Consider the following 24,110-nt stretch of genomic DNA (forward strand, 5'->3'; position numbering starts at 1 on the left):
AATTCCAAGATGCCAGTTGAGTCTGCAGCTTGCCCACAAACTTCCATTCTCTCTCCTCCACTCCCTCCTCTTGCCACTTTGGTGGTTTCACTACTGCAAATGGCAGAAATATAGCGCTATTATGCCCTACCTTTCTGAGTCAGTTTTTCAAATAGGATTCCTGAAGGATTCCTAAATTTTCCAGGAAGCTAAGCTACCCAGAAGACTTCTTAGACTATAGACATTAGAAGGAAGTGCAAAAGCCCTGTAACCAAAATGGTCAGACATCGTGGCATATTTGAGACAGGGCCATACAGTTGCCCTGGTTAGCCTGGAACTCAACCATGTAGACCAATCAGACTGACCTCAGATTCAGAGAACCGCTTTCTCAGCTGCCAGAGTGCGGGAATTAAAGACCTGGGTCACCACACCTCACCTTGGAAGATTATATTTCATTATAAAGGACGCTGAGACAAGGAAGATCTTACTGCAAGGCCCGCGCCAAGGTACAACCCTGAGAAATTACGCCATACAAGACCTGGTGTAAAAGAGGTTTATTGGGAGAAGGAAGAGGAGTGAGGGCCTGAGAAAGGGATAGAGGCAGACTAGTGATCTGTAGCCGGTCAGACAGACAGGAGCAAAGCCCTGAGGCAGAGAGAAGGGGAGGGGGTCGCTGGCAATAGATAGCCGCTGAGTGGCAGAGGGTGGAGGTCCTTTTATACGCAGCACGCAGTTGCTAGGTCCCTGGTGGCAGACCAGTAGAATGCCTGTATACCAGTAGGAGCCAAATCATGACACCCTGCCCCAACTCCACCCCACCAAAAAACAGTGACTTCATGCTTTCTCCCTCAGTTGGTGTTCATTTGTATTTGTTACTTGTTTTGAGGCTCATTTGCAATTATCCCTTTAGATATTTCGTTTCGTTTTACACAGGGATAGGTAGCCCAGGGTGACCTGGGACTCACCACATTGCATCCCCACCCCCCACCCCCCGATTCAGCCTCCCAGGTTTTGGAGTTGTGGGCTACCACCATTGGCAGGTAACCTTTTATTGTTTTGCAGTCTTCCTCCACAATGCCCTTTGATTACTACAGTGCCCCCACCCACTCCTTGTCGCCTGCGTGAGTCACTCCAAGCGGACTCTTATCTGAAGGACATTTGAAGCTGGGCGGATGACAGTACTTGATAAAAAGGCGTTGCAGCTGGAGAACCCAGCATCTCTCGAAAAACAATTACGCAAGTTCGGTCACTAGATCCCGCGATCGGGAACACCCCTCCAGCCACACTCTCCCCGACCCCGGGCTTCCGCCCTGGCCGGCGCATTTATCTGACGTCCCAAATGCGCCATTTCACTGTATCTTCGGGCGGCACCACCCCCTTGGCCGTCTACACGCGCGTAGGAACGAATAGTCTCTGGACGCCGGAAATCCGGGACACGTGACCAGGTGACAGCCCTCGCTCGGTGGCGGGGCTCGCTTGAGGTGCTGCGGCACGGGATGGCGGAGGCGCCTCCGGTCTCAGGTACTGTCTGGTTCCCCGCGCGGGACCTCTAGGGTCCAACAGTCTAGTCAGCTAGGACATTGGAAGGGTTCGGGCCATTGCTCTGGCAAGTGGGATGCGTGCTGCGCGGGGACAGTGGCTCGCGAGGGCCAAGCCACGCGCGCTGCACGTACGGAACCCTCCTCCATCTTCCACAGGGTGGTGAGGTTCGGCCCCCGGGTTTCCGAGGAGAGCGGGCGGGTCCCGGCTCCAAGGGAGTGGACGTGGGCGTCCGGCGCCCCCGCGGGGCTCTTTCCGGCCTTCCGGAGGCAGCGCGGCGCAGAGTCCGGCGGGCGGGCGGGCGGGCGTAGGCGACTCTCCATAGTGGGCCCTGGAGTCCAGCGAGTTTGCGCGCTGTGCTAGGGGTGTGTTCTTAACCTCTCGGAGTGGCGGGTTCCGCGCGCGCGGGTGAACGGGCCCAGTCCTGAGGGGTTTGAAATCCCATCTTGCGGTGGGTGACGTGTGTGATTCAGTCTCAGTTACCTCATCTGTCAGTTTGGAGTTAGTAAGCTAATTCCCAGACCCTCCCTGTTCGGTTCCTAATTGTTGGCTCTCACTTTCCCTCCTGGAGCTACCCCTATGGCAGAGACAGCCTCATTTGACTGTTAATATAAGTTATTTACATTTTCTGCGTGGTGTATTGGTAGATCCGGGGTCTCAAGTTTCGTAGACAGCAATCAAAAAGAAACATTTTGCATAGGGTGTTAGTGCACATTTACCTAAATGTAAACGTGAACCAAGAAGCTGGGGCGATAGTTCAAGTATTTAAGAACATTTGCTCCTCTTCCAGAACAGTCGCGTTCCACTTGCACAACCACCTGTAAGCTGTAAGCGATCTGACGCCCTCTTCTGGCCACCAAGGGCATCAGCAAACACGTGACATATAGTCTGTTCCCCCACCCCCTAAATAGAGCCCTTGCTAACACTGGCACGCACGATTGAAAGAAAAGGTTTTTTAAAAGTAAACCAAATGTTTCAGTAGTGTCAAACGTGGTGGTGCACATCTTTAATCCCAGCGCTCCAGAGGCCGAAACAGGATGATCTTGGAGTTCGAGGCTAACCTGGTCTACATAGTTCCAGGCCAGCCAGGGTTACATAGTGAGATCCTGTTTGGGAAGGGCGAGATGGGGGTAGAGGCGTAGAAGCCACAGTTTCTTTTACTATCAACAATGTACTCTTGGCATTATGATTTAAAAAAAAAAAACAAACAAAACACTTGTCACAACCCACTATGTAGACTTGACTTATTGGCCCTCTCTTTCTGAAAATCAGCTCAGCTATGTCCAACATTGACTTGAATTACAATTGTGTTTCCGACAAATTGATGGGGTACTATTAAGGCTGCGGCTGTACTATGCAATGAGTAAGATGCCCTTTTCCCTGTCTCAGTTTAAAGAGTGGAAGAACTCACTGAATTAGTGCACACTACTCTTGACTTGGATCTAAAAGGCCTCTGGGAGAGTGGAGAACTTACGCAGTTCATTGTTGTCATTCTCTCCCTCCAGGCCTTCACTAGCCCTCTAAACTCAATCTGTTCATCTTCTCATTCTCATCCTGACGTATTTCCACACCCTAAGACATTTGAAGCAGAGTTGAGTAAGGGCTAGCCCATGACTCGGAATTTTAAGCCTCTGGAACTGTGCTCTAGGTTACCAATGACATACCCCAAAGCATTTGCTGAGTCGTGTTCAAAAAATCCCTACTTCATTGTCTGTTCTTACTTTAACATCATGTCTAGCTCGCCCACTTCCAAAAGCAGTGGTTCTTAACCTTCCTAATGCTGCGACCCTTAAAACAATTCCTCATGCTGTGGTGACCCCCAACCATAAAATTGTTTTTTCTTCATAAACTGTAGTTTTGCTGCTGTTATGAATCATAATGTGAATATCTTTGTTTCCCAGCAGTCTTAGGTGACCTCTCTGAATGGGATGTTCTATACTCCTGAAAGACTCACAACCCACAGGTTGTAAACCACTCCCCTAAGTAAGGTCTTTAAATAGGCTAATCCAGAATGAAAATTTCCCCCTCATTTTCGAACTTTCTAGTGCCAGCTTTGCCCTTGGACAGCACTGCCTGCCTGGATTACTTTCTCTTCAATGTGTTTTGTCGGCTCTCTGGTACCCCTTGTATTAGAATGATGCCTTGGTTAGAAGACATCTCACTAATGGAGGAACTTCTACTTAAAATAGTGAAACGTGTCACCTAGGCCATGGGACAGCTTCCTGATTCATGTGTCCCTTTCCTCAAGTCTCTTTACAGATCTATCTTTTTAAAAGAAAAATGTTTTCCGCTGTGCACTGTTATATCTGTGTGAGGTGTTGAATCCCCTGGAACTGGAGTCAAAGCCAGTTGTGAGCTGCCATGTGGGTGCTGGGAATTGGACGTGGAGCCTCTGGAAGAGCAACTAGTGAGCTAGACCATCATTCCAACCCTCTTTAAGGGTTTTCCTGGGGGCGGTGGCTTAGGTCTAGCAAACACATGGCCATGTATGGCTATTCAATCTGAAACCTCCTTTACCAGGCTGTCGGGCAGCTTTACTGACCTTTTTCTAGCCCCCCTCTCCACCCTTGCCTCTTCAAGCAGGAGAGAACCATACAGCACCTCTTGGCACCGTTTACTCATTCCCATTTTTAAATTCATCTCATCCTTGCGGACTGCCTCTGCCCCTCTGAGTTTGTCTGATCCTCTTGCCATTTGTGAGGCCCTTCACCCCACCCTCAGAACCCAACCTGTGTGAAAGTGTGTGGGACAAATCCTGGATTGAATGAGATGTTTCCCTATGGCCTTTATGATCTCATCAGTTCTTCACTATGTTTCTATGGCACTGCCGCCTTGCCTCTCCATGTGCAGTGTGAGTGTAAGCATGAAGTCACCAGTGCTACGTGTTGGAAGGTGGAATTCTGAGTTGCCTTGGAGTACCTGTGGCCCTGGGCAAGCTATCCAGTTTTCTCAGCAATGTGAAGGTTACATGAGTTAATGAAGCTGGAGAGATGCTCAGCTGTTAAGAGCGCTGGCCGCTCTTCCAGAAGACCCAAATTTGGTTCTTAGCATCTACACCCTACAGCGGGTGACTCACTTCCTGTTACTCTAGCTCCAGGGGATCTGATACCTTCTCTTGCCTAAGGATACCTACATACACGATGTACGCACTGCAGAGATACCTACGTGTACATATTTAAAACAGAATAAAGGAGTTAACACATGCAAAGTGCTTAGAAGAGTGTGTGACCCAAGTTAAGTACCAGGTCTTACTATTAAATTTGAAATCCACAGGTTTTGCTGTGTACTCATTGGAGTCTGCGTTCAGATAGTCAGTAGCTCTAAGAGCAGTAATAAGGCACCATTTTAACCACTGTAGGAGTGCTATTAACTTGTTTCCCTTAGGAGCCCTAGCAACTCTGATGTAGGGATCATGTTCCCATTACATATAAGAAAACAGGACTGACTAACACATCATAACTAACAGCATGAAAAAGCAGGGCAAGATAGCGCACACTGTAATACATCACTCAGAAGACTGAGGCAAGAGCATTGCCTCTCTGGAGCCAGCCAGGGCTATATAGTGAATTTGAAGGCAGCCAAGGCTATATAATGAGGCCCTTTTCAAAAGATAGATGATTTAAAACAATAAATGGCAGGCAAGGGCTTAAATTGATGTTTTACAGACTGTTGATTGCTACTATAACTCTGACTAGTTTTGTGTCATTAAACAGATAGTTTCTCCTCTCTCCCTCCTTCCCTTCCTCTCCCTCTCTTTTTCACCTTTGAGACGGGTCTCACTATGTAGCCCTGACTGACCAAAACTAACTATGTAGACCAGCCTCAAATTTACAGATATTTGCTTGCCTGAGCCTCAGGAGTGCTGGGATTAAAGGTGTGGCCCACTGTGCCCCTTCCCTGGCCCGTGATTTCTTGGGTTTCGGGAACTGAGCTGGCTGTTCTCAGAATCACCTTGGCAGGGAAATGAGTGGGCTGAAATTAAAGTAAGGTTAGAACATATTGTAGGAGTTACATATGAAAAATCCAAAGTATGTTTCCAGGGGGAAGAGAGAGACTGCATACTCACTGTGCTAATATTATCTATGTGGAATCTTTTATGAGCCAGAATCAACCTTTGAAATAAACATTGTTGTCCTTTGTTATAGATGTGGAAACTAAGGCCAAGGGTGGTCAGGTGATAGCCTTAAGTTCATTCAGACTTTAAACCCATTTTAGCTAATTTCAAAGCCTATTGGCTGCTATTATGCAATGCTGCTATCGTGTTTTGAAAGACCACACGGAACTTCTCATCCCTAAATCTGACCTTTATTTTTTATAGACAGAGTCTCAGTGTGGAACCTGTGCTGTTCTCAGACTTGCAATTATCCTGCCTAGACCTATCTGGTCAAGAGATAGAGCCTGTGTCCGCGTGCTCTGCTCTCTTCCTAGGATTTGGTTTTGGTTGTAGGTTCTCATGTAGCTCACGCTCTCCTTGAACTTGAATCCCAATGAGGGGACTAAAGTACTGACTTTGGCTCTCCTAAGATTTTTGAATAAATGCGTGTTCATAGTGCTAGATGGCCTAGGCCATCTGTGTCCATCAGTGTGCTACTAGACATAAGGTACTAATGTACCTCATGTAATGTACAGGGACTGATGGCCTGAGCTTTTCACAAGAGACCAATCTCATTCAGCCTGTTTTATACAATGATTTCAGGAAAATATTTTAGAGTCTTATGGACTCCATAAGTGACATTCATTTCTTACCAGATGTCTATTTTTTGTTTCCTAGGCACTTTTAAATTTAATACAGATGCTGCTGAGTTCATTCCGCAGGAGAGAAAAAATTCTGGTCTAAATTGTGGGACCCAAAGAAGACTAGATTCTAATAGGATTGGCAGAAGAAATTATAGTTCCTCACCTCCCTGCCACCTTCCTAGACACATCCCTTACGATGATGTCTCTGCTGTTCACCAGCACGGTTATGCCTCCGGAAGCAAGCCTAAGAGTCCACAGGGTTTTTTCCAGTCATCTAATAAATCACTCAAGAACCATGGGCTTCAGAATCAGCCATGGCAGAAATTAAGGAATGAAAAGCACCAAAACAGAATCAAGAAAGCACAAGGGCTCACTGAGCAGACGTCAGATACATCCAGTTTAGAAAGCGTAGCCAGATCCGAGAGTGGAACAAACCCTAGAGAACACAGCCCTTCTGAGAGCGAGAAGGAGGTAGTTATTGCAGATCCCAGGGGAGCGAAACCCAAAAAAGCCACGCAGCTTACATACAACTATGGCCGAGGGCCAAAGGCCAAAGGGAGACTCAGAAGCGAGTGGGGTAACAGAATGAGCCCAAAGTCTGAGGATGAAAATGCCAGACCTGTGGCCATTTCCCACTCTGACTCTTCAGAAGCCTCCTGTAGAAAACCTGTAGTGGATCCATGTGTGTGCAGACGGAGTGAGCAGAGAAGATATCCCCAGAAAAGGCCTCCCTGGGAAGTAGAGGGGGCCAGACCACGGCCAGGCAGGAACCCACCGAAACAGGAGAGTCAGCGGCATATAAATGCAGGGCCCAAAAACAACATGCCCCCCCTTCCAAAGGATAATCTCAGAGAGAGGCCAACGAAGTCAGCCTGTGACACTGGGAATTTGGCAGTTGTCACCAAGTCTTCCAGAAGAGTTGACCAAGAGAAAAATGCTGGAAGGAGACAGGATCCTCAAGTGCTGTCTCCTTTTCCCAGAGGCAAGCAGAACCATATGCTGAAGAATGTGGAAACTCATACAGGTAAGCATGCCTGGAGAGTGGGGAGACGTAGCTTGGTGCTAATTTTTAATCAGTACACTCACATAATTGAGAAACCAGAAAATAATCTCTACCTTAATTCCGAGTCTGCTTGGATTCGGAAACGACCCATTGCTGTCCTCGATCTCTGCCTTTTCTTGTTTGCTTGGGACAGGGTTATAAGCTCTACCTCACTGAGCTATATATTCCCCATATCTTTTTTTTGTTAATTTGAGACGTAGTCTTTATAAGGTAACCCAGGATGACCTTGAACTTATTCTGTACTCTAGCAGGGCTTGAACTTGGGGTCCTCCTGCCTCAGCATCCTGAGCAGCTGCTATGACAAGCCTGTGCCATCAGGCCTGCGTTATTTTAGTTTCCTTCCTTAAGTTCTTGTGTGGTGCTTTAAATGTAGACAGAGACGATGCAGATATCTGCTTATATTCTTGAGTGGTGGCAGAAGCAGGACCTGGAAACATGTCGGAGCCTCTGCTGGTTGCAGCCTGTGCATCTCATCGTTTTTGCTCCGTCGCAGTGGTCCTGTCTCATGTCTTCAGTCTTTTCAGTTCTTTGCTCCATCATCAGTGAACAGCTTTTCCAGAACACATTTTGAGCTCATCCTTCCTCTGCTCTCCTCACCAGTCCCGCCCTCCGTTGCCTTACTCTGCCGTTTTATTACACAGTCCTTCTGTTTTGTCTTTCCAAGCTGTTGGGTGCAGTTCCCTCTGTCTGGATCACTGTAACCTTTCTGCTGCTGTTTGGGGGGTTTTTTTTTTTTTTTTGTTTTGTTTTTGTCTTTGGTTGGTCATTTGGTTTTAACTTTTTTGGCTTTTTGTTTGTTTGGGGTTTTTTTGTGATTGTTTTTGGTTTGGGGGTTTGTTTGTTTTTCAAGACAGGATTTTTCTGTGTACCCCTGGCTGCTTTGGAACTCCCTCTGTAGATCAGGTTGGCCTCTAACTCAGAGATCCGCCAGCCTCTGTCTCCTAAGTGCAGAGGCTCTTTAACCCTCCATGGGTTAAAGGTATGTACCACCACTGTGTGCTTATTTTCAACTTTTTTATGTGCATATATGTGCACTATGTGTGTGTCTGGTGCCCATGGAGACCAGAAGAAAGAGTCAGACCCCTAAAACTGAAGTTGTAGCTGATTGTAAGCCACCAGTGCTGGGAATCAAACCCACATCCTCTGGAAGAAGCAGACAGTGAGTGTTCTTAAGCATTGAGCATCTCTGTAGCCCCTTGGTTTTGTTTTTGAAACAAGAGTTTCATTGTATAGCCCTTGCTAGCCTGACACTTGCTTTGTAGACAAGGCTATCCTTGAACTCGCAGTAATCTGCCTACCTTGTGAGGGCTGGGATTAAAGGCATTCATCCCCAGTACCAGTTAAAGATTTATTTTTGTATGAGTATATACTTGAGTGTTTGTGTGTGCCGAGAAGTCCTCTGAGCCCAGAAGAAGGGTGTCAGATTCCCCGAACTGAAGTTACAGGTGGTCATGAGCTCCACAGGGCTGCTAGGAACAGAACTTAGGTCCTCAGCAAGATTAGTACACCACTGAGCCATCTCTTTAAAGTCCTTTGAGACAGGTTCTCACCATGCATTCCTGGCTGGGGTGGAAGTCCCTGTTTAGACCAAGCTGGCCTAGAACTCTCAGAGCTCTCCCCTCCCAAGCACTAGGATTAAAGGCTTGTGTTCCAAGTCCACCAGTAAGTTATTGCTGTTTGAAAAGCTGATTTATTTACATATCCAGTCCTTTTCTTGCCCTATAGTATTTAGCTCTTCCAGCCCTTAACAAGTATGTCTTTTTATATCATATATACTAGTGTTTCCAAATTTATCACCTGAATCTATAGTTTACATGGCCGTGCCACTAGTCTTAGACTTTTGAGTCTCCCTGTGTAACCCAGGCCTCTGGGTGCTGGTACTGAAGATATGCACCACCACCACACTGGCTTTTGTTGTTGCTCCTTTGGTGTGCATTGTTTTATTCTTTGAGGTGTGAGTCCCTTTTATAGCCCTAGCTAGTGTGGAACTTGTTATCTAGACCAGGCTAACCTTGAACTAACAAACCTTCCTTTCTCTGCCTCTGGGGGCTGGATCAGAGGTATGGGCATTCTCCTTGGCCTACATACCATATCTTTCTCTTTCCCCCGTCAGTGCTCTTGCCACACAACACTTGAAACATAGTTGTTAGTCAGCTCTGACTATTCCACTGAAACCTTTCTTGTAAGTACATTCTGTCCTTTGGATCAGATTTTATCTTCTGAAGAACTACATGTTCTCTCTTCGCAGTTACCATCCTGCCCCTTCTTTGTAAAGAAGCCTTTTACACTATCTGAGGACATTCCTCATTTTGCCCGAAGTGTGTATTTATCAAGGCAAAGAGCATACCTATGTAAGGCAGCCAGCATACCTTTAGTCCTAGCACAAGGAAAGAAGACTGAGTTTGAGGAAAACCTGTGGTACTTCTCAAGACCCTCTGGGTATGTTGGGGGTTGGGGTGGATAACTTCAGACATAAGCTCTTCCTCATGAATTTTACCTTATTGGTCTCTTTTTGGTTAACGTGAGACTTTGGCCTAAACCATGAAGCTGCCCATGACCTGTATTTTCACTAACCTACCCCTGCTCCCATAGTGTTTCCCTGTGTAGCCCAGGCTGGCCTAGAACCCAGAGCTTCATCTGCCTCTGCCTCGGTAGTGCTGGGATTAAAAGTGTGTGTTTCAATTGCTTCTAGATTACTACCTTGAGGCCTGCCCCACCTTCCTTTACCATGGACTAAGCACTAAGCTAAAATAAACCATTTCCTTCCCAGGTTGTTTTTGGTGATGGTGTTTTATCTCAGCAATAAAAAGCAAACTAGGACAGTTTGTTTCTGGTTTTATTTTTTTAAGCTCAATGAGAGTTTTATTGAAGTTTAAAAGAAAAACCCCAGGAGAGCAAGCTGTAAATCTTAGCAGCTGCCTGTAGGGTAGAATGGTGTAGGGAGCACACCATTTGAGTGAAGCCAGTGTGGAGGTTAGCCATATGTCAGCAGCACCTCAGAGCAGGGAGAAAGCAAAGCCCAGCATGTTAGGGAACACAGGCTTACTACAGACGTTTTTATGTAAAGAGCTGTGGTGGATGGACCTCACAGCCCACTGGTTCTGTGTGTGTAGAATCTGAGGCTTGGGGGGGCGGGGAAGAATTGGGAGCTGGAGACTGAAATAAAAGATTTATTGGTGTATATGAAAAGAACAGTCAGTTAGCATGTCAGTTAGGTCCCTGTGTTCTCCCAGTTATTTCAGTGGCTATGTCCTTTGACTGGCACTCTCTTCAGTCAGAATCATACAGTAGACACAGTCATAGCTGAGAAGTGTTGCAGAAGCCCTAGTGGGAAAAGACCTGCATGAACTGAAAAAGAGCCAGGGGTCAGACAACTTGCTCCTCTCTTGGGCAGAGTCTTGGCAATGAAACCTGATAGTTTACCAACTCAGAGCACCTCTAGAATCCCACAGCTACCATGTTTTGCATATTAGACATGCTTTGATAAAACTAAAGAGAAAGTTACTATTGCCAGTGAGATATTTTTAATTTCTCTAGGACCTCTTTGGAGTCATTTGTTATGTCTTATTATTGTGGGTGCTCACTATGTCCAAGTAACCACTCTTAATAAAAATCATTGCTCCCAAAAAGACTATAATATAATATAATACATGGTTTATCAGATAAGTTTTGTTTCCTTTTTATAAAACAGGGTGACTATGTGACCTGGGTGAGCCTTGGAGTCTTAATCCTCCCATCTTAGCATCCTGAATGTTGGGATTGCAGGAATGTACCATGATGCCTGACCCTATCAGATAACTATAAATTGTTGAGGAAAAAATACAGAATAGATTATTTCCAGGGAGTGAATTATAATTTTTGTAAGTGTGGCTGAGTAACGAATGCTTCATGAGGAAGTCACATTTTGAGTAAATACTGGTGTGAGTAAGGGGCTGAGCCATGCAGGTATCTAGTGGACGATGGAGCATACAGGCCCCCCGGCAGGAACCTACCTGACTGAGAAATAGGCAGGAAGTCAGTAAGGACTTGAATATAGGACGAGCTGCTGTGAGGATTTGGGCTTTTATAGTCATGAGATAAGAACTTTTGACTAGAGGCTAGGGATGTGACTTAGCGTTTAAGAGCACTGGCTGCTGTCTTAGAGGACCCAGGTTCAGTTCTATCTAGCACCCACGTGGCAGCTCACCATCGTCTGTAACTCCGGTTCCAGGGTATCTGACACTTTCTTCTAGCCTCTAAGGACATATGTAAGCAAAGCACTCATACCCTTTTTGTTTTTGTTGTCATTTGTTTTGTTTAATTAGTAACTAACAAGAAGTATACATCGAATTTTCTGTACCTACTCATCCCTGTCCCCAAGTGGGAATTGAACCTAAGGCCTCGTGGTACCACACAGGCACTCTCCTGCTGAGTCACATTCCTGCCTCCCTTTCTATTTTAAGACAGTATCTCACTAAGTTGCCTAGGCTGGCCTTGCCGTTGCTGTGTGTCAGGCAGGTCACAAACTTGTGGCCCTCCAATGAGAGGGCCAAGTAGCTAGGATTGCTTGCATACAGCCACCAGGCCCCTACTTAATTTGCAGTTTGCTGTTCTTACCTCTGTGGTCAAAAGCAGGAGGACTACTAGCAAAGATGCACCTTAATAATCCAGGTAAACAGAAAGCAGCTTAGACCAGAATAAGAAGAGCAGGAATTAGATTCTAAACATATTCTGCAAGCTGTTGACATACTGTGTGAGAGCAAGCTGTTGTAAAGGACCTACCAGTAACTTATAGGGGTTCCATCAACACAAATACAGATGTGTATCTTAGTAGCCCAACTTCCCTGCGGCTGGATTGTAAAACAGTTGTCATAAGGTGTGCAGGTGTGGTGGTGCACATCTGCAGTTGGAGCCTTCTGGAGATTGCCATGTAAGGTGTGCCGGAAAAGGTGTAAGAATATATATAAAATGACAATCTGCAGGTAAAATCAACAGATGATCAACAGCTTATTCAGTGCTTACTATAATGTATTATTTTATCTGGGATATTTTGAAACATTATTATAGCCAAGCTAGTCTTGAGATTGTGAGCTCAAGTGAGTCTCCTGAACCCTGGGCGTACAGGCCCGCGCTCCAGCTCTGAGTAATCTGGGTGGTTGAGGGGAATGTTTCCTCCGATGTGGGAATCCCTACCTGAGTGGCTCTTTTCTCCATCCTCTGTCAGCCAGTGTCCCGTTATATCTGTGAGAATGAATATCCTCTCCGATGGCTTACTTCCTCACTGAAGTGAGGGTGGTCGTCTGCGGTTCAGTTACTGTTCTTCTCTAACAGGTTCCCTGATTGAGCAGCTAACTACAGAAAAGTACGAGTGTATGGTGTGCTGCGAGTTGGTTCAGGTCACAGCCCCGGTGTGGAGCTGCCAGAGCTGTTTCCATGTCTTTCATCTGAACTGCATCAAGAAATGGGCTCGCTCTCCAGCGTCCCACGCAGGTCGGTCATTTCTGGTTTCTGGGTGGTTTTTACTCACTGCTTTTCATAAGTTTGGGTTGAAAATACTAAGCCTTAGCTGGGCACAGTGGCACACACCTCTAATCCCAGCACTGTGGAGCAGAGGCAGTTGAATCTCTGAGATGGGGACAGCCTGGTCTATAGAGTGAGTTGTAGGACAGCCAGGGCTATCTAGAGAAATTCTGTCTCCAAAAAAAAAGAACCTCTAAAGCATTTTTCTATAGGTACACTGTTACCTTAGTTCTTTCTTTTTTAGATTTGTTTATTCTATGTATGTGAGTACAGTGTTGCTTTCTTCAGAGAGGGCATCAGATCCCATTACAGATGGTTGTGAGCCACCATGTGGTTTCTGGGATTTGAACTCAGGACCTCGGGAAGAGCAGTCAGTGCGCTTAACCACTGAGCCATCTCTCCAGCCCATGTTACCTTATTCTTACGTTTTATGACTGGACTTGTAGATCTTTTTTTTTTCGGAGCTGGGGACCGAAAAAAAGAACCAAAAAAAAAAAAAAAAAAAATCCCCAACCCCAGACTTGTAGATCAGCCAAACATAGTAGTATGAGAATATGTTGATATAATAATGAAATCAATAATTTTTATTGAGAAGGGCAGGCTTCATGGAAATGGCAACTATAAAAACATTTGTGGGACTGGTAAAATGTCTCGTAGGGGAAAGGGTGCTTTCTGCCAAGCTTCAGTTTCAGGCCCAGGGACCACGTGGAAGAAGGAGAGAGACAGCTCCTGAAAGTTGTCCTCTGTTCCTACGTGTGTCATGGCTCTTGAGCACACACAGAAGAATAAAAAGCATTTACTTCTAGGTGTTTTGGTGCACACCTATAGTCCCAGCACTGGGAGTGGAGGCAGGTGTGTCTCTCTGAGTTTGAGGCTAGCCTTGTATACATAGCAGGTTTCACAATAGCCAAAGCTACATAATAAGACCCTGCCTTAAAAAAAAAAAATCAGATGTGTATATAGTGTAGATAGACATTTATATCGATTGTTTATTTTGTCCTCTGGCTATTTCTGCATTGTACAAATCTCTGTAGTATTATAGGCCCTTCTTTAAGAATACTAGGTTTATGGGTGATTCAGATGTTGCTGACAATATGCTCCCTGTGCTGGGGTTTTCCTATATACCCAAGTAGTATGTCTCTTTGCAAGTCAATTTCCAGATACTGATATTACATGGATACCTACTTGATTTACCATACTAGTACATCTTTGTAACAAGAATATAGTTATAGGGGCTGGAGAGATGGCTCAGCGGTTAAGAGCACCCGACTGCTCTTCCAGAGGTCCTGAGTTCAATTCCCAGCAACCACATGGTGGCTCACAACCATCTGTAAAGAGATCCGATGCCCTCTTCTGGTGTATCTGAAGACAGCTACAGTGTACTTATATATAATAAATGAATAAATCTTTAAAAAAAAAAAGAATATAGTTATAGTACTTAACGATGCATTCAGCACTGTGATTTTCTTTGTTAAGAGAACTTTATTCAGAAGTAAAGCAATAGGACAGAATACACTTGCAGGGGTGCAGCTCGGGCTGAGAATTACTTAAGCCCATGGATCTTTCTTAAATGTTTGATAATATTCAGTATTTGTATTCCAACTACTTCAAGGCTGTCAATTCCTATAAATTTACTTTTTTTTTTTTTTTTGAGACAGGTCTTGCTAAACCAGGCTGGCCTCACCTCAAACTGACAGAGATCCTGCCTCTTGTCTTCTTAGCGCTGGAATTAAGGTTGTGTGCTAGTATACTTGGCCAGAGTTTAGATTGTTTTTAAATTTTTTCAAGAGGGTGCAAAGATTAAGCCTAGGGCCTTGTGTAAACAAAGCACATTCCTTACCAATGAGCTATATCCCCAATCCAGCTTACACTGTGTAAGAAATTGTACTTATATTCATTCTCTCTCCCTCCCTCCCTCTCTCTCTCTCTCTCTCTTTCTCTCTCTCTCTCTCTCTCCCTCTCTCTCCAGATGGCCAGAGTGGTTGGAGGTGCCCCGCTTGTCAGAATGTTTCTGCACATGTTCCCAGTACCTACACTTGTTTCTGTGGTAAGTAAGTTTGTGTCTGCAGTGTGGCACTCACCTCAGTGAGAGGTTATTGAGAAGACTTGAGAGTTATAAGAGGATGTTCTGTTGTCCTGTGTATTGTGTCCCAGGTGGGTTCGTAGGCCTGGGTGCTGCAACAGCTTTGACATTGTAGATCTAAGCAGCACGAGTAAAGCAGTGCTTAATAAGAAATGAACTGTGTAACTTCATAATGGAGAGCTTTTCTAGGAATTGGTAACACAAACTATCCTTGTATTCCCTCTCTGTGCACTAGTTTTTCCTGGTTTTGTTTTCAGACAGGGTCTCACTATGTTAGCCCTGGCTGGCCTGGAACTTACTATGCAAACCAGGCTAGACTTGAACTCAGAGGTCTGCCTGCTGGGATTAAAGATATGCCACCCTGTCTAGCCACTTTTCCTGATCTTTAATAGCATCAGTTTTCTTTGGTCCAGATGAATTCCTACTGCTAGCTGTATGTCTTTTTTCTCCTTATAGTGATTAATCTAGTTGATTTAATTCCTGACGGTTTGTTTCTCCCTTTGAACCATTAGGTTTTTGCATCTGCCTTTGTTATCTCACTGAAACTGTATTCAAAACTCATCAGTCACAGTGCCATATAGGCTTATGTAATTAACTTTTTGGCAGATGACTCCCTTGACACTTTTGACCATTGTTTTCATAAAGAAGAAAAATTAGCCTGTTCTATTTCTTTTTGTATACTGTCTTTATTGTCCTAACCAGCTTGCTTATAGTCCTCTTTTTTTTCCCCCTCACAATGGCTGGTTGCTACTCAATAACTTAATTCCTTCACTAGCAAACATGTTCTGCATCCCCACCCTTTTTGTGGTGCTGGGCTCAATCCCAGGGCCTCCTGAAAGCTAGGTAAGCACTCTACCACTCCCCCTTCATTATGTCTTCATTTAACTCTCTCACTTCCAAGTGCTGTTTTTCCCCAAAGGAAGCTCCTTTTGTTAGTCCTTCTCACTTTAGCTTCTCTTTATGTGAAATCTGCTGTTTCTATATGATTTGTTACCAAAATCTGAGTTCAGAATATTAAATCGATATTAGTAAAGGGTATGAATATTCTTGATTGAGTATCATACTAGGAAGATAATGTAAATTAGATATGATGTCACTGGCAAGTCAGGCAGATAAAATTATAGCAAACCTCAATTATATTAAGGGATATATATTTATTTTTGCTTTTCTGAGATAGCATTTCACTCTGAGACCCAAGCTTAGAGAGGTGTCCATGAAGATTTATATAGACATTGACAATGAAAGTTCAGCCCTTTTATGCCTACTGGGAAGCTTCAGAGCCAGGCTCCTCTGTGGGATTTCTCTCTGTCCATCCCACAGCCTCTTCCTGGTTCAGTCCCTTTCTTTTTCCACCCCGTGAGCTCCCCGCAGTGCTGGAGCAGACCCCAGAGCATGTTAAGACATGCCCTACCACTGAGCTGTGCCCTGGCACTCTTCCTTTCTTTCCTTCTGGTCATCATCACAGACACTTGTCAGTTTAAGAAGATTTATCAATGGCTTATCTAGTAAATATCTCAAAAAATAGATTATGTTCAGTAGTACAAAATGTCATTTTCACTGGTAAAAGTTGCTTATCTTTTTCACCGTGCTCAGTAGGTTGTAGGCTAAGTGGCGTTACAGCCAGCTTTGCTTCAGAGTGTACAACAGACAGCAGATGCCGTCCTGCTGAGAGCAGTGCACAGGCTTCAGTTTCACATCGCCTAGCCGTTTCATAGACGTTGAGGGTGTGGTTGGAATTTATAGCATTGACTCTCCCATTTGATTTGTCATAGGCAAAGTAAAGAACCCTGAATGGAGCAGAAATGAAATTCCGCACAGTTGTGGTGAAGTTTGTAGAAAGAAACAGCCTGGCCAGGACTGTCCACATTCCTGTAATCTGTAAGTTGGGAAAGCAGACTTCTGGGGATTCCCTAGAAGGGCTTTGCTAGTGGCTTTGAGCGTGCATACTGTTGTCATGTAACAGGAAGGGGAAAGAGTGATGCGAACCGTTCGCTGAGCAGACACCCTACTAAGTAGTGAAATCCTTCCCACAGCCCAGTGCTGTCTGTAGGTATGATGGTTTCCACTTCACAGATGAGGCTCAGAAAGAATGCGAGGATGTGATAAAGTTGTGTATCAAAGCCAACAATCCTGCTGTTTTACACTGCTGGTTTTAAGAAAAAAAGTTAAAGGCATTTTTGTAGGACATCCAGGGAAAGGTGTTCATTTGTGCAGCAGCCTGTACGATAGGACTTGGAGGTGTGAAGAATATTTGTTCCTCTTTCTCACAAATTCGGTATTTGCCGTCATTTAGAATGTCCCTCCTCAGGATACAAACTGCAGGCAGACACATGTAAGCTGGGACTTGAACCCAGGTCTCCTGGAAGAGCAGCAAATGCTCTTAATTACCAACCCATCTCCAGCCTGTGGAGGGAGGATAAGAGAAGGCTCTGTGTGTGTGTGTGTGTGTGTGTGTGTGTGTGTGTGTGTGTGTGAGTGTGTGTGTGTGTGTGTGTGTGTGTGTGTGTGTGTGTGTGTGTGTGTGTTGAACATCATCAGAAATACATGATACCCGTGTGTGGAGCAGTCGTTTAAAGATCCATCATCCTGTGGAAGCCAGAGGAGCATTCATGCAGTCATACTGTGCTTCCACCTTTACATGGGCTCTAGAAATGAAAGGCAGCGGGTTAGCAGACTCGGAGTGGGCACCTTGCTAAGCCCTGTCTTACTTTGTTCTGTGTTTTGAGATGGGGTTTCATGCTATAGCCCTAGCTGCTGTCAGCCACTCTGTTATCCTCAGACCTCAGCTTCCTCGGTGCTGGTTGTGAGCTGCTGTTCTCAGCAGAAATCACCCCTCCACAATTTGTAATATCCCAGAAATAGGGTTAAGTGAGATGACTTATGGGTAAGGTGCTTGCTGCCAACACTGGGATCTACATGGTGAATGAAGAGAACTGACTCTCCCAAACACACACACACACACACACACACACACACACACACACACACACACACACACACAATAATTTTTTCTTAACTTCCAAAAATATTTTTGTTCAGTAGAATTTCTTAACCAGTCTATAATTGACAGTTTTCCATGAAGGCAATATTTACCTGAAATACTAAAATTTAATTTTTTTTTTCTTGTTCTAGCTTCTATACAGCATTCTGTCAGATGTCTAGTTCTAGTAGAGACATCACTAAGCTCAGTTTTCCCACAGCCTCTTGCCCCTGTGTTGGAATTATACACCACTCATCTGCCCCCGTGGCTTACTGGCATACTGTCCCTGTGCTTGCCATCTTTGCACTGTAACCGTGTTCAGCCCAGGGCCTGGTTGTCTGTACTTCTCATGGTCTTGGTAGATGTGAGCACTGTGGGTCCATCCCTTCCTGTGAACCTTCTTCCCTCCCCCTCTCCCTCCTTCCCTCCCTCCCTCCCTCCTTCCCTTCTTTCTTCTCTCCCTCCCTTCCTCCTTCCCTCCTTTCCTTCCTCCTTCCCTCCCTTTCTCCCTTCCTTCTTCCCTCCCTCCCTTCTGAGACTCCTACCCAGGGTCTTCCACAAGTCACTAAGTGCTGTCCTACTAAGAGGTACACACATACCAAGTTGGACCGAGGCCATATATTTTCATGAGTCATCTTTATCAAATTCAAACAAAACCAATATTTTTTTTTTTTTTTTTGGTTCTTTTTTTCGGAGCTGGGGACCGAACCCAGGGCCTTGCGCTTCCTAGGTAAGCGCTCTACCACAGAGCTAAATCCCCAGCCCCCAAAACCAATATTTTGAGTAGGGTTTTACTTTTCTTTTTTCTAAAATGATTATTCTATTCTGAGATAATACTGTCAACTTTTTCTGCATAAAAATATTCTTGGGGTTGGGGATTTAGCTCAGTGGTAGAGCACTTGCCTAGGAAGCGCAAGGCCCTGGGTTCGGTCCCCAGCTCCGAAAAAAAAGTACCAAAAAAAAAAAAATATATATATATATATATATATATATTCTTGATTTTTTTTTTTTTAATCTGTCTTCCTATGTGACGAGCTGGCCTAAGACTCATTATGTAGCCCAGTCTGACCTCAAATGTGCAAGGACCCACCTGCCTCTACCTCCTTGGCACTGGCATTCTATGCTGTCTCATCTTTTTAGAGATAAAGTTGTTCTTAAAGACAGTCCTCCAATGTAGACTTATTTGTTACCTGTCTTTTTTTTTTTCTTTTTTTTCTTTTCCTTCTTTTTCTTTTTCTTCTTTTTCTTTTTTCTTTTTTTCGGAGCTGGGGACTGAACCCAGGGCCTTGTGCTTGCTAGGCAAGCGCTCTACCACTGAGCTAAATCCCCAACCCTGTTACCTGTCTTAATTTGCTTTTCTTGCTGTGATTAAAAATCTGACCATGTTTAATTAACTGGGATAATAAACTAAAAGTGTTTATTATATCTTCTGGATCAGAACCTATCATCAAAGGAAGCCAGGGAAAGAGTTGAAAGCAGGAACCTGGAGGCAGGAATTGAAGCAGAGGCCAGGAGAAACTCTGCATACAGACTTTCTTCGTGCACTAATATTCAGGCAGCTTTCTTATACATCCAGGACCACCTGCTGGGTAATACCACAGTGGGTTAGGGCCTTTCCCATCATTACCACTTAAGGTGGTGTCCCCAGACATGCTCACAGGACAATCTGATGAAAACAGTTCTCCGATTGAGGTTTCCTCTTCCCTGTTGTGTCCAGTTTACAACAGAGCTTGGCTCTCCCGTTGCTATATTTATTCACAGTAGAACACAGCTGAGCTAGCTTTGGCTTAGCTTTAGTACATGGAAGTGCTTTATTCATTGCAGCTTTCTTTCCTTCTTTTCCTCAGTCTCTGCCATCCTGGACCCTGCCCACCCTGCCCTGCTTTTACAACTAAAACATGTGAATGTGGACGGACCAGGTAAAATTAGAATTGGACTGTAGAAGTCAGTTTTCATATGTGTGACTTCCTTGTAAGTGTCTAACATAAAGGATTAGTAAGCAGATAGAAGGGAGTGGTAGGTGTAAATACTGTCATCCCCTGCTACGACTGGGGCCTTGGCTCCAGGATCTCTGGAGATGAAAAGATAAGCCAGCAAAATCAGGAACAAGCAAGAATCAGAGGCCTGTCTCCTGTCTTGTTAAGAATTATGGCTGTATGCAGTATGAACATGTATGATCCCAGGAAAATACTGTGGTGCCTCTGGTCTGAGTGTAACAGATCTGGGCACACATTGACTCCTTTCTTTCCTGGTTGTTAGAGGACAGGCAGCTCCAGGCAGCGTGACAGAAGAACCAGATTTGATCATCCTTCCAGGGTTCTTTCCCTCCCGCATGCTGCTCAGTGGACTAGGACAAATTTTCAGAGCTAGCTTTTGTTTACCACTGATTAGAAAAAGGCAAAGAGAGAAAGGCAGAGTAGAAAGTAGGAACAAAGGAGGAAGAGGTAGGAGAATATTGAAATAAAAGTGGTAGGAAGATCCGGCGAGATCGCTCAGTGATTAAAAGTGCACAACTGTTGAAAAGGACCTGCATTCCACTCCCAGGACCCATGTTGGGCAGCTCAAAAGAGCTGGTCACTCCAGCTCCGGGGGACATGACATCTCTGGCCTCCATGGCTACCTGCACACCTGTTTTCAAACGTGTCTACACAGAATTAATTAAAACTTCGAAGGGGGGTTGGGGATTTAGCTCAGTGGTAGAGTGCTTGCCTAGCAAGCGCAAGGCCCTGGATTCAGTCCCCAGCTCCGAAAAAAAGAAAAAAAAAATTAAAAAAAAAAAAATTCGAAGGAAACATTTAGAACAAGTTAGAGAGCACAGAGTCAAGAGAAATGTCTACTGGGTGTGAGGCTTGGGCTTCACTGAGAATGACGAATTTGTGTCTGTCTTTATAGGCACACGGTTCGCTGTGGTCAGCCTGTCTCAGTCCACTGTTCTAATGTGTGTGAGAATATTTTGAACTGTGGTCAGCACCGCTGTGCTGAGCTGTGCCATGCGGGTCAGTGCCAGCCTTGCCGGATCATATTGAACCAGGGTAAGTGGTTAGCACTATATGTTATATTCTACATGTTATATTACAACAAACCTGCTTCACAAAAGCCTGCACTCCAGGGAGAGCCCAAGGAACAGGGATCAAAACCAAGTCCACAATGAGACATCTATTTACACTTGCTAGGGTGTCTAAAATGAGACTAGAAACCAAATGTTAGCCAGGGTGACCCGGCTAGCCTGTTCATACAATGGTGACAGGTGTATAAACTGATACCGAGGTCACTTTGGACAACTGTTCAACCTCAGCATAGTCAGAAGCAAACTTGTGAAATTAAGCATGTGTATGTTATGACCCAGCCAGACCTTGCCTCAGAATAGAAGAAAAGAAAAGGGGAAAAAACAGCTCAGCCAAGAACAGGCCGCTCTCAGAAGCTCCTGGCTGCCAGAGCGCGTTCACCAGTTCATTGGTTCCAAAGGACTCTGTTCCCTGTCTGTTAGCTCACCAACACATACCACACCGCTTGATGAGATGTGAGCGTTAGAGGCACAGTGGATAGAGATGTGTGTATCCTTATTCGAAGACAGCACGTCCCCCCCCCCTTTTTTTAACGAGTGTGATGTTTTGCCTACATACGTGTGGGTGGGCCAGGATATGTACTGTACATGCTTTAGTGCCCAAGGAGACCAAAGAAAACATCAGGTGCATGAAACCAGAGTTAGAAGCAGTTTCGAGCCACCACATGGGTGCTAAGGAGTTGAGCCTAGATTCTTGGTGAGAGCAGCCAGGGCTCTTAACCACTGAGCCGTCTCTCCAGCACTGGGTGCTTATTTTTAAGATGTAAAAAGCTTATGTCTCAGTCACTTGAGGTTCTCCTCTTACTGTGTTCCTGAAGTTGTTTTTGGTTCTGTATAATATACTATTTTATGGATATGATTTTTATTAAAGGTTCTCACTATAAAACCCTCCCTGTCATGCCTAGAACTTGCTATTACACCAGTCTGTTCTTGAACTCAGTTACATCTATTCTGATGTTGATTTTCTGGGACAGTAGATAACCTAAGTTGCCCTTAGAAAGAAGATACCATTTAGTAAGTTAAACAGTGATTCAGTTCAGTTTTTACTCTCGGTCACCATTTATCATATGGGCAAGGTGTACGTGTATAGATTAATTTGTGATAAATATCCATTGTGAAAAAATGTAGAGTGATATCAGAAAATTATGTAATTTAATGAAAATTATAAGATTTTTGTTTCAATAGCAGGGACCTTTTTGGAAGCATTTATGTGAACACTATCAAGTCTGTTTTACTTGTGTTGAAGTGATGGTGGGCATGTAGGTGTCAACCCTCTACTACATCTATCAGCTTAGCATGCAGGCACCCCGTGGCATACGGAGGAGCGTCACAGTGCATACTCTTCCACCATTGCTTTATATACCAAATCGGGTGCTTCTGACTTTGAGGTAATCTGTTTACCAGATACCTGCAGCAGCACAAAGAGATACTACAGAGGGGCAGAACTTTGCTTATTCCCATGTAAAGCTCTTAGATGGGTTGGAGAGCTGCCATATCGACATTAATTTTTGTATCATGTCTGATCCATGTCAGTGAACATTTATATGTTGTTGGGGATATTTTAAAGTATGGATAGGTTATTGATTTGTCTTTTAAATTGTGTCCTCAAGTGTGCTACTGTGGCAGCACCTCCCGAGATGTGTTGTGTGGAACCGATGTGGGCAAGTCTGATGGATTTGGGGACTTCAGCTGTTTAAAGATATGTGGCAAGTAAGGGTTTCCAATTTTTGCTTTTAGATTAAAGTTTTTTTAGATTAAAGCTCTACTGTGTCACAGTTATGCAATTAATTGTTGTTTTTCTTAATAGGGACTTGAAATGTGGGAGCCATACCTGTTCTCAGGTTTGCCACCCTCAGCCCTGTCAGCCTTGCCCAAGGCTCCCCCATTTGGTGCGATATTGCCCTTGCGGCCAAACACCTCTCAGCCAGTTGCTGGAACATGGAAGTAATGGTCGGAAGACGTGCATGGATCCTGTTCCTTCCTGTGGAAAAGTGTGTGGCAAACCCTTGTCCTGTGGGTCCTCAGGTAACTAGTTGACTTAAGTTTACTTTTTAAATGTTGGAGATGAAGGGATGGCTCGGTGACTAAGAGCACTGGCTGTTCTTTCAGAGGATCCAGGTTCCATCAGTCACCACCATGGTGGCTCACAGCTGTCTGTAATACACAGACATACACATGAAATAAAAATTAAAAAGATTTATTTTTTTAAAAATGTAAGTGTTTAGGAGAAATGACACTTTCACCAAGTAATATTAAATGCCACTAATAAGAGCAGAGGTTCTTATAAATGTAACACTTAGATCTGGATAGGTACTTTTTTCTTTTACTCAAACTATACTTGTGAAAATACAGATTCCCAAGTCATCTCTCCGGTTTTGTCGGCAACACTGTCAGTTCTCTTAGCAGCCTCCTCTAATACTAACAACATGTAGACTTTTACTAATCTAACATTCCACAAGTGTTTAAATGTCATATTTTGTAATAGGAACATGCAAAAACAGCCCTGGCTGAGATATTTAAGAACTGAAGTTCCAAGTGTGACAGTTTCAGCCAGTCAAGCATTCAGAGAATGCTTCTAGCTAAGCCCCTCCCTGTAGCTGGGGAGGGTGCTCTGAACATCATTTGGGCTGGATAAAGACTTTTCTTTTTTTTTTTTTTTTTTTTTTTTTTTTTTTTTTTTTTGGTTCTTTTTTTCGGAGCTGGGGACCGAACCCAGGGCCTTGCGCTTCCTAGGCAAGTGCTCTACCACTGAGCTAAATCCCCAGCCCCGATAAAGACTTTTCTAAACCTTTCCTTTAAGTCAGGCTCTAACTATGCAGCCCTGGAAAAACTAGTACTTTGTAGTTCAGCCTGGCATTAAATTGGTGGCTGTCTTCCTAACTCAGCCTCTCCCGAACTGGGATGACAGATATGAGCTACCAGACCAGACCCAGATCATATTACTTTTATAGATGGTAACAGATTTCTTTTGCATTGTTGATTCCGTAGTCGTCTTTCTTGTGGACCTGTTACACTGACTGAAGGAAGGCTTGGGACCCACTGAGGTTTCGCAAGTTCTCTGCTCTACCCCTGTGCGTGTGCAGTTTGGATTTTATTACAGGCTTTATTATTACAGGATTTTATTTCTGAGGCTTTTTGTTGTTTATTAAGGTAATTTGTAGCCTTG

The 24,110-nt window shown here is 44.5% G+C and overlaps 1 protein-coding gene across 4 annotated transcripts in view; it reads left to right on the top strand.

Moving 5' to 3' along the window:
- Positions 1-253: 253 nt before the first annotated feature.
- The window catches only part of Nfx1 (nuclear transcription factor, X-box binding 1), a 58,750-nt gene continuing 34,893 nt past the window's right edge, over positions 254-24,110 (top strand). For 2 of the 4 annotated variants that reach the window (XM_063287600.1, XM_063287601.1), the window contains exons 1-9: positions 529-1,500; positions 6,290-7,279; positions 12,629-12,787; positions 14,787-14,864; positions 16,673-16,778; positions 19,728-19,799; positions 20,773-20,912; positions 22,555-22,654; positions 22,752-22,969. In XM_063287600.1, coding sequence (XP_063143670.1) covers positions 1,476-1,500; positions 6,290-7,279; positions 12,629-12,787; positions 14,787-14,864; positions 16,673-16,778; positions 19,728-19,799; positions 20,773-20,912; positions 22,555-22,654; positions 22,752-22,969 — 1,888 coding nt within the window. In that variant the 5' untranslated portion in view covers positions 529-1,475. Of the gene's footprint in view, positions 486-528; positions 1,501-6,289; positions 7,280-12,628; positions 12,788-14,786; positions 14,865-16,672; positions 16,779-19,727; positions 19,800-20,772; positions 20,913-22,554; positions 22,655-22,751; positions 22,970-24,110 lie in introns of those variants that run through there. The other 2 variants (XM_008763623.4, NM_001024784.2) reach the window with 2 other exon arrangements.

The sequence above is a fragment of the Rattus norvegicus genome, chromosome 5 (genome assembly GCF_036323735.1).
Source record: "Rattus norvegicus strain BN/NHsdMcwi chromosome 5, GRCr8, whole genome shotgun sequence".
Classification (NCBI taxonomy): domain Eukaryota; kingdom Metazoa; phylum Chordata; class Mammalia; order Rodentia; family Muridae; genus Rattus; species Rattus norvegicus.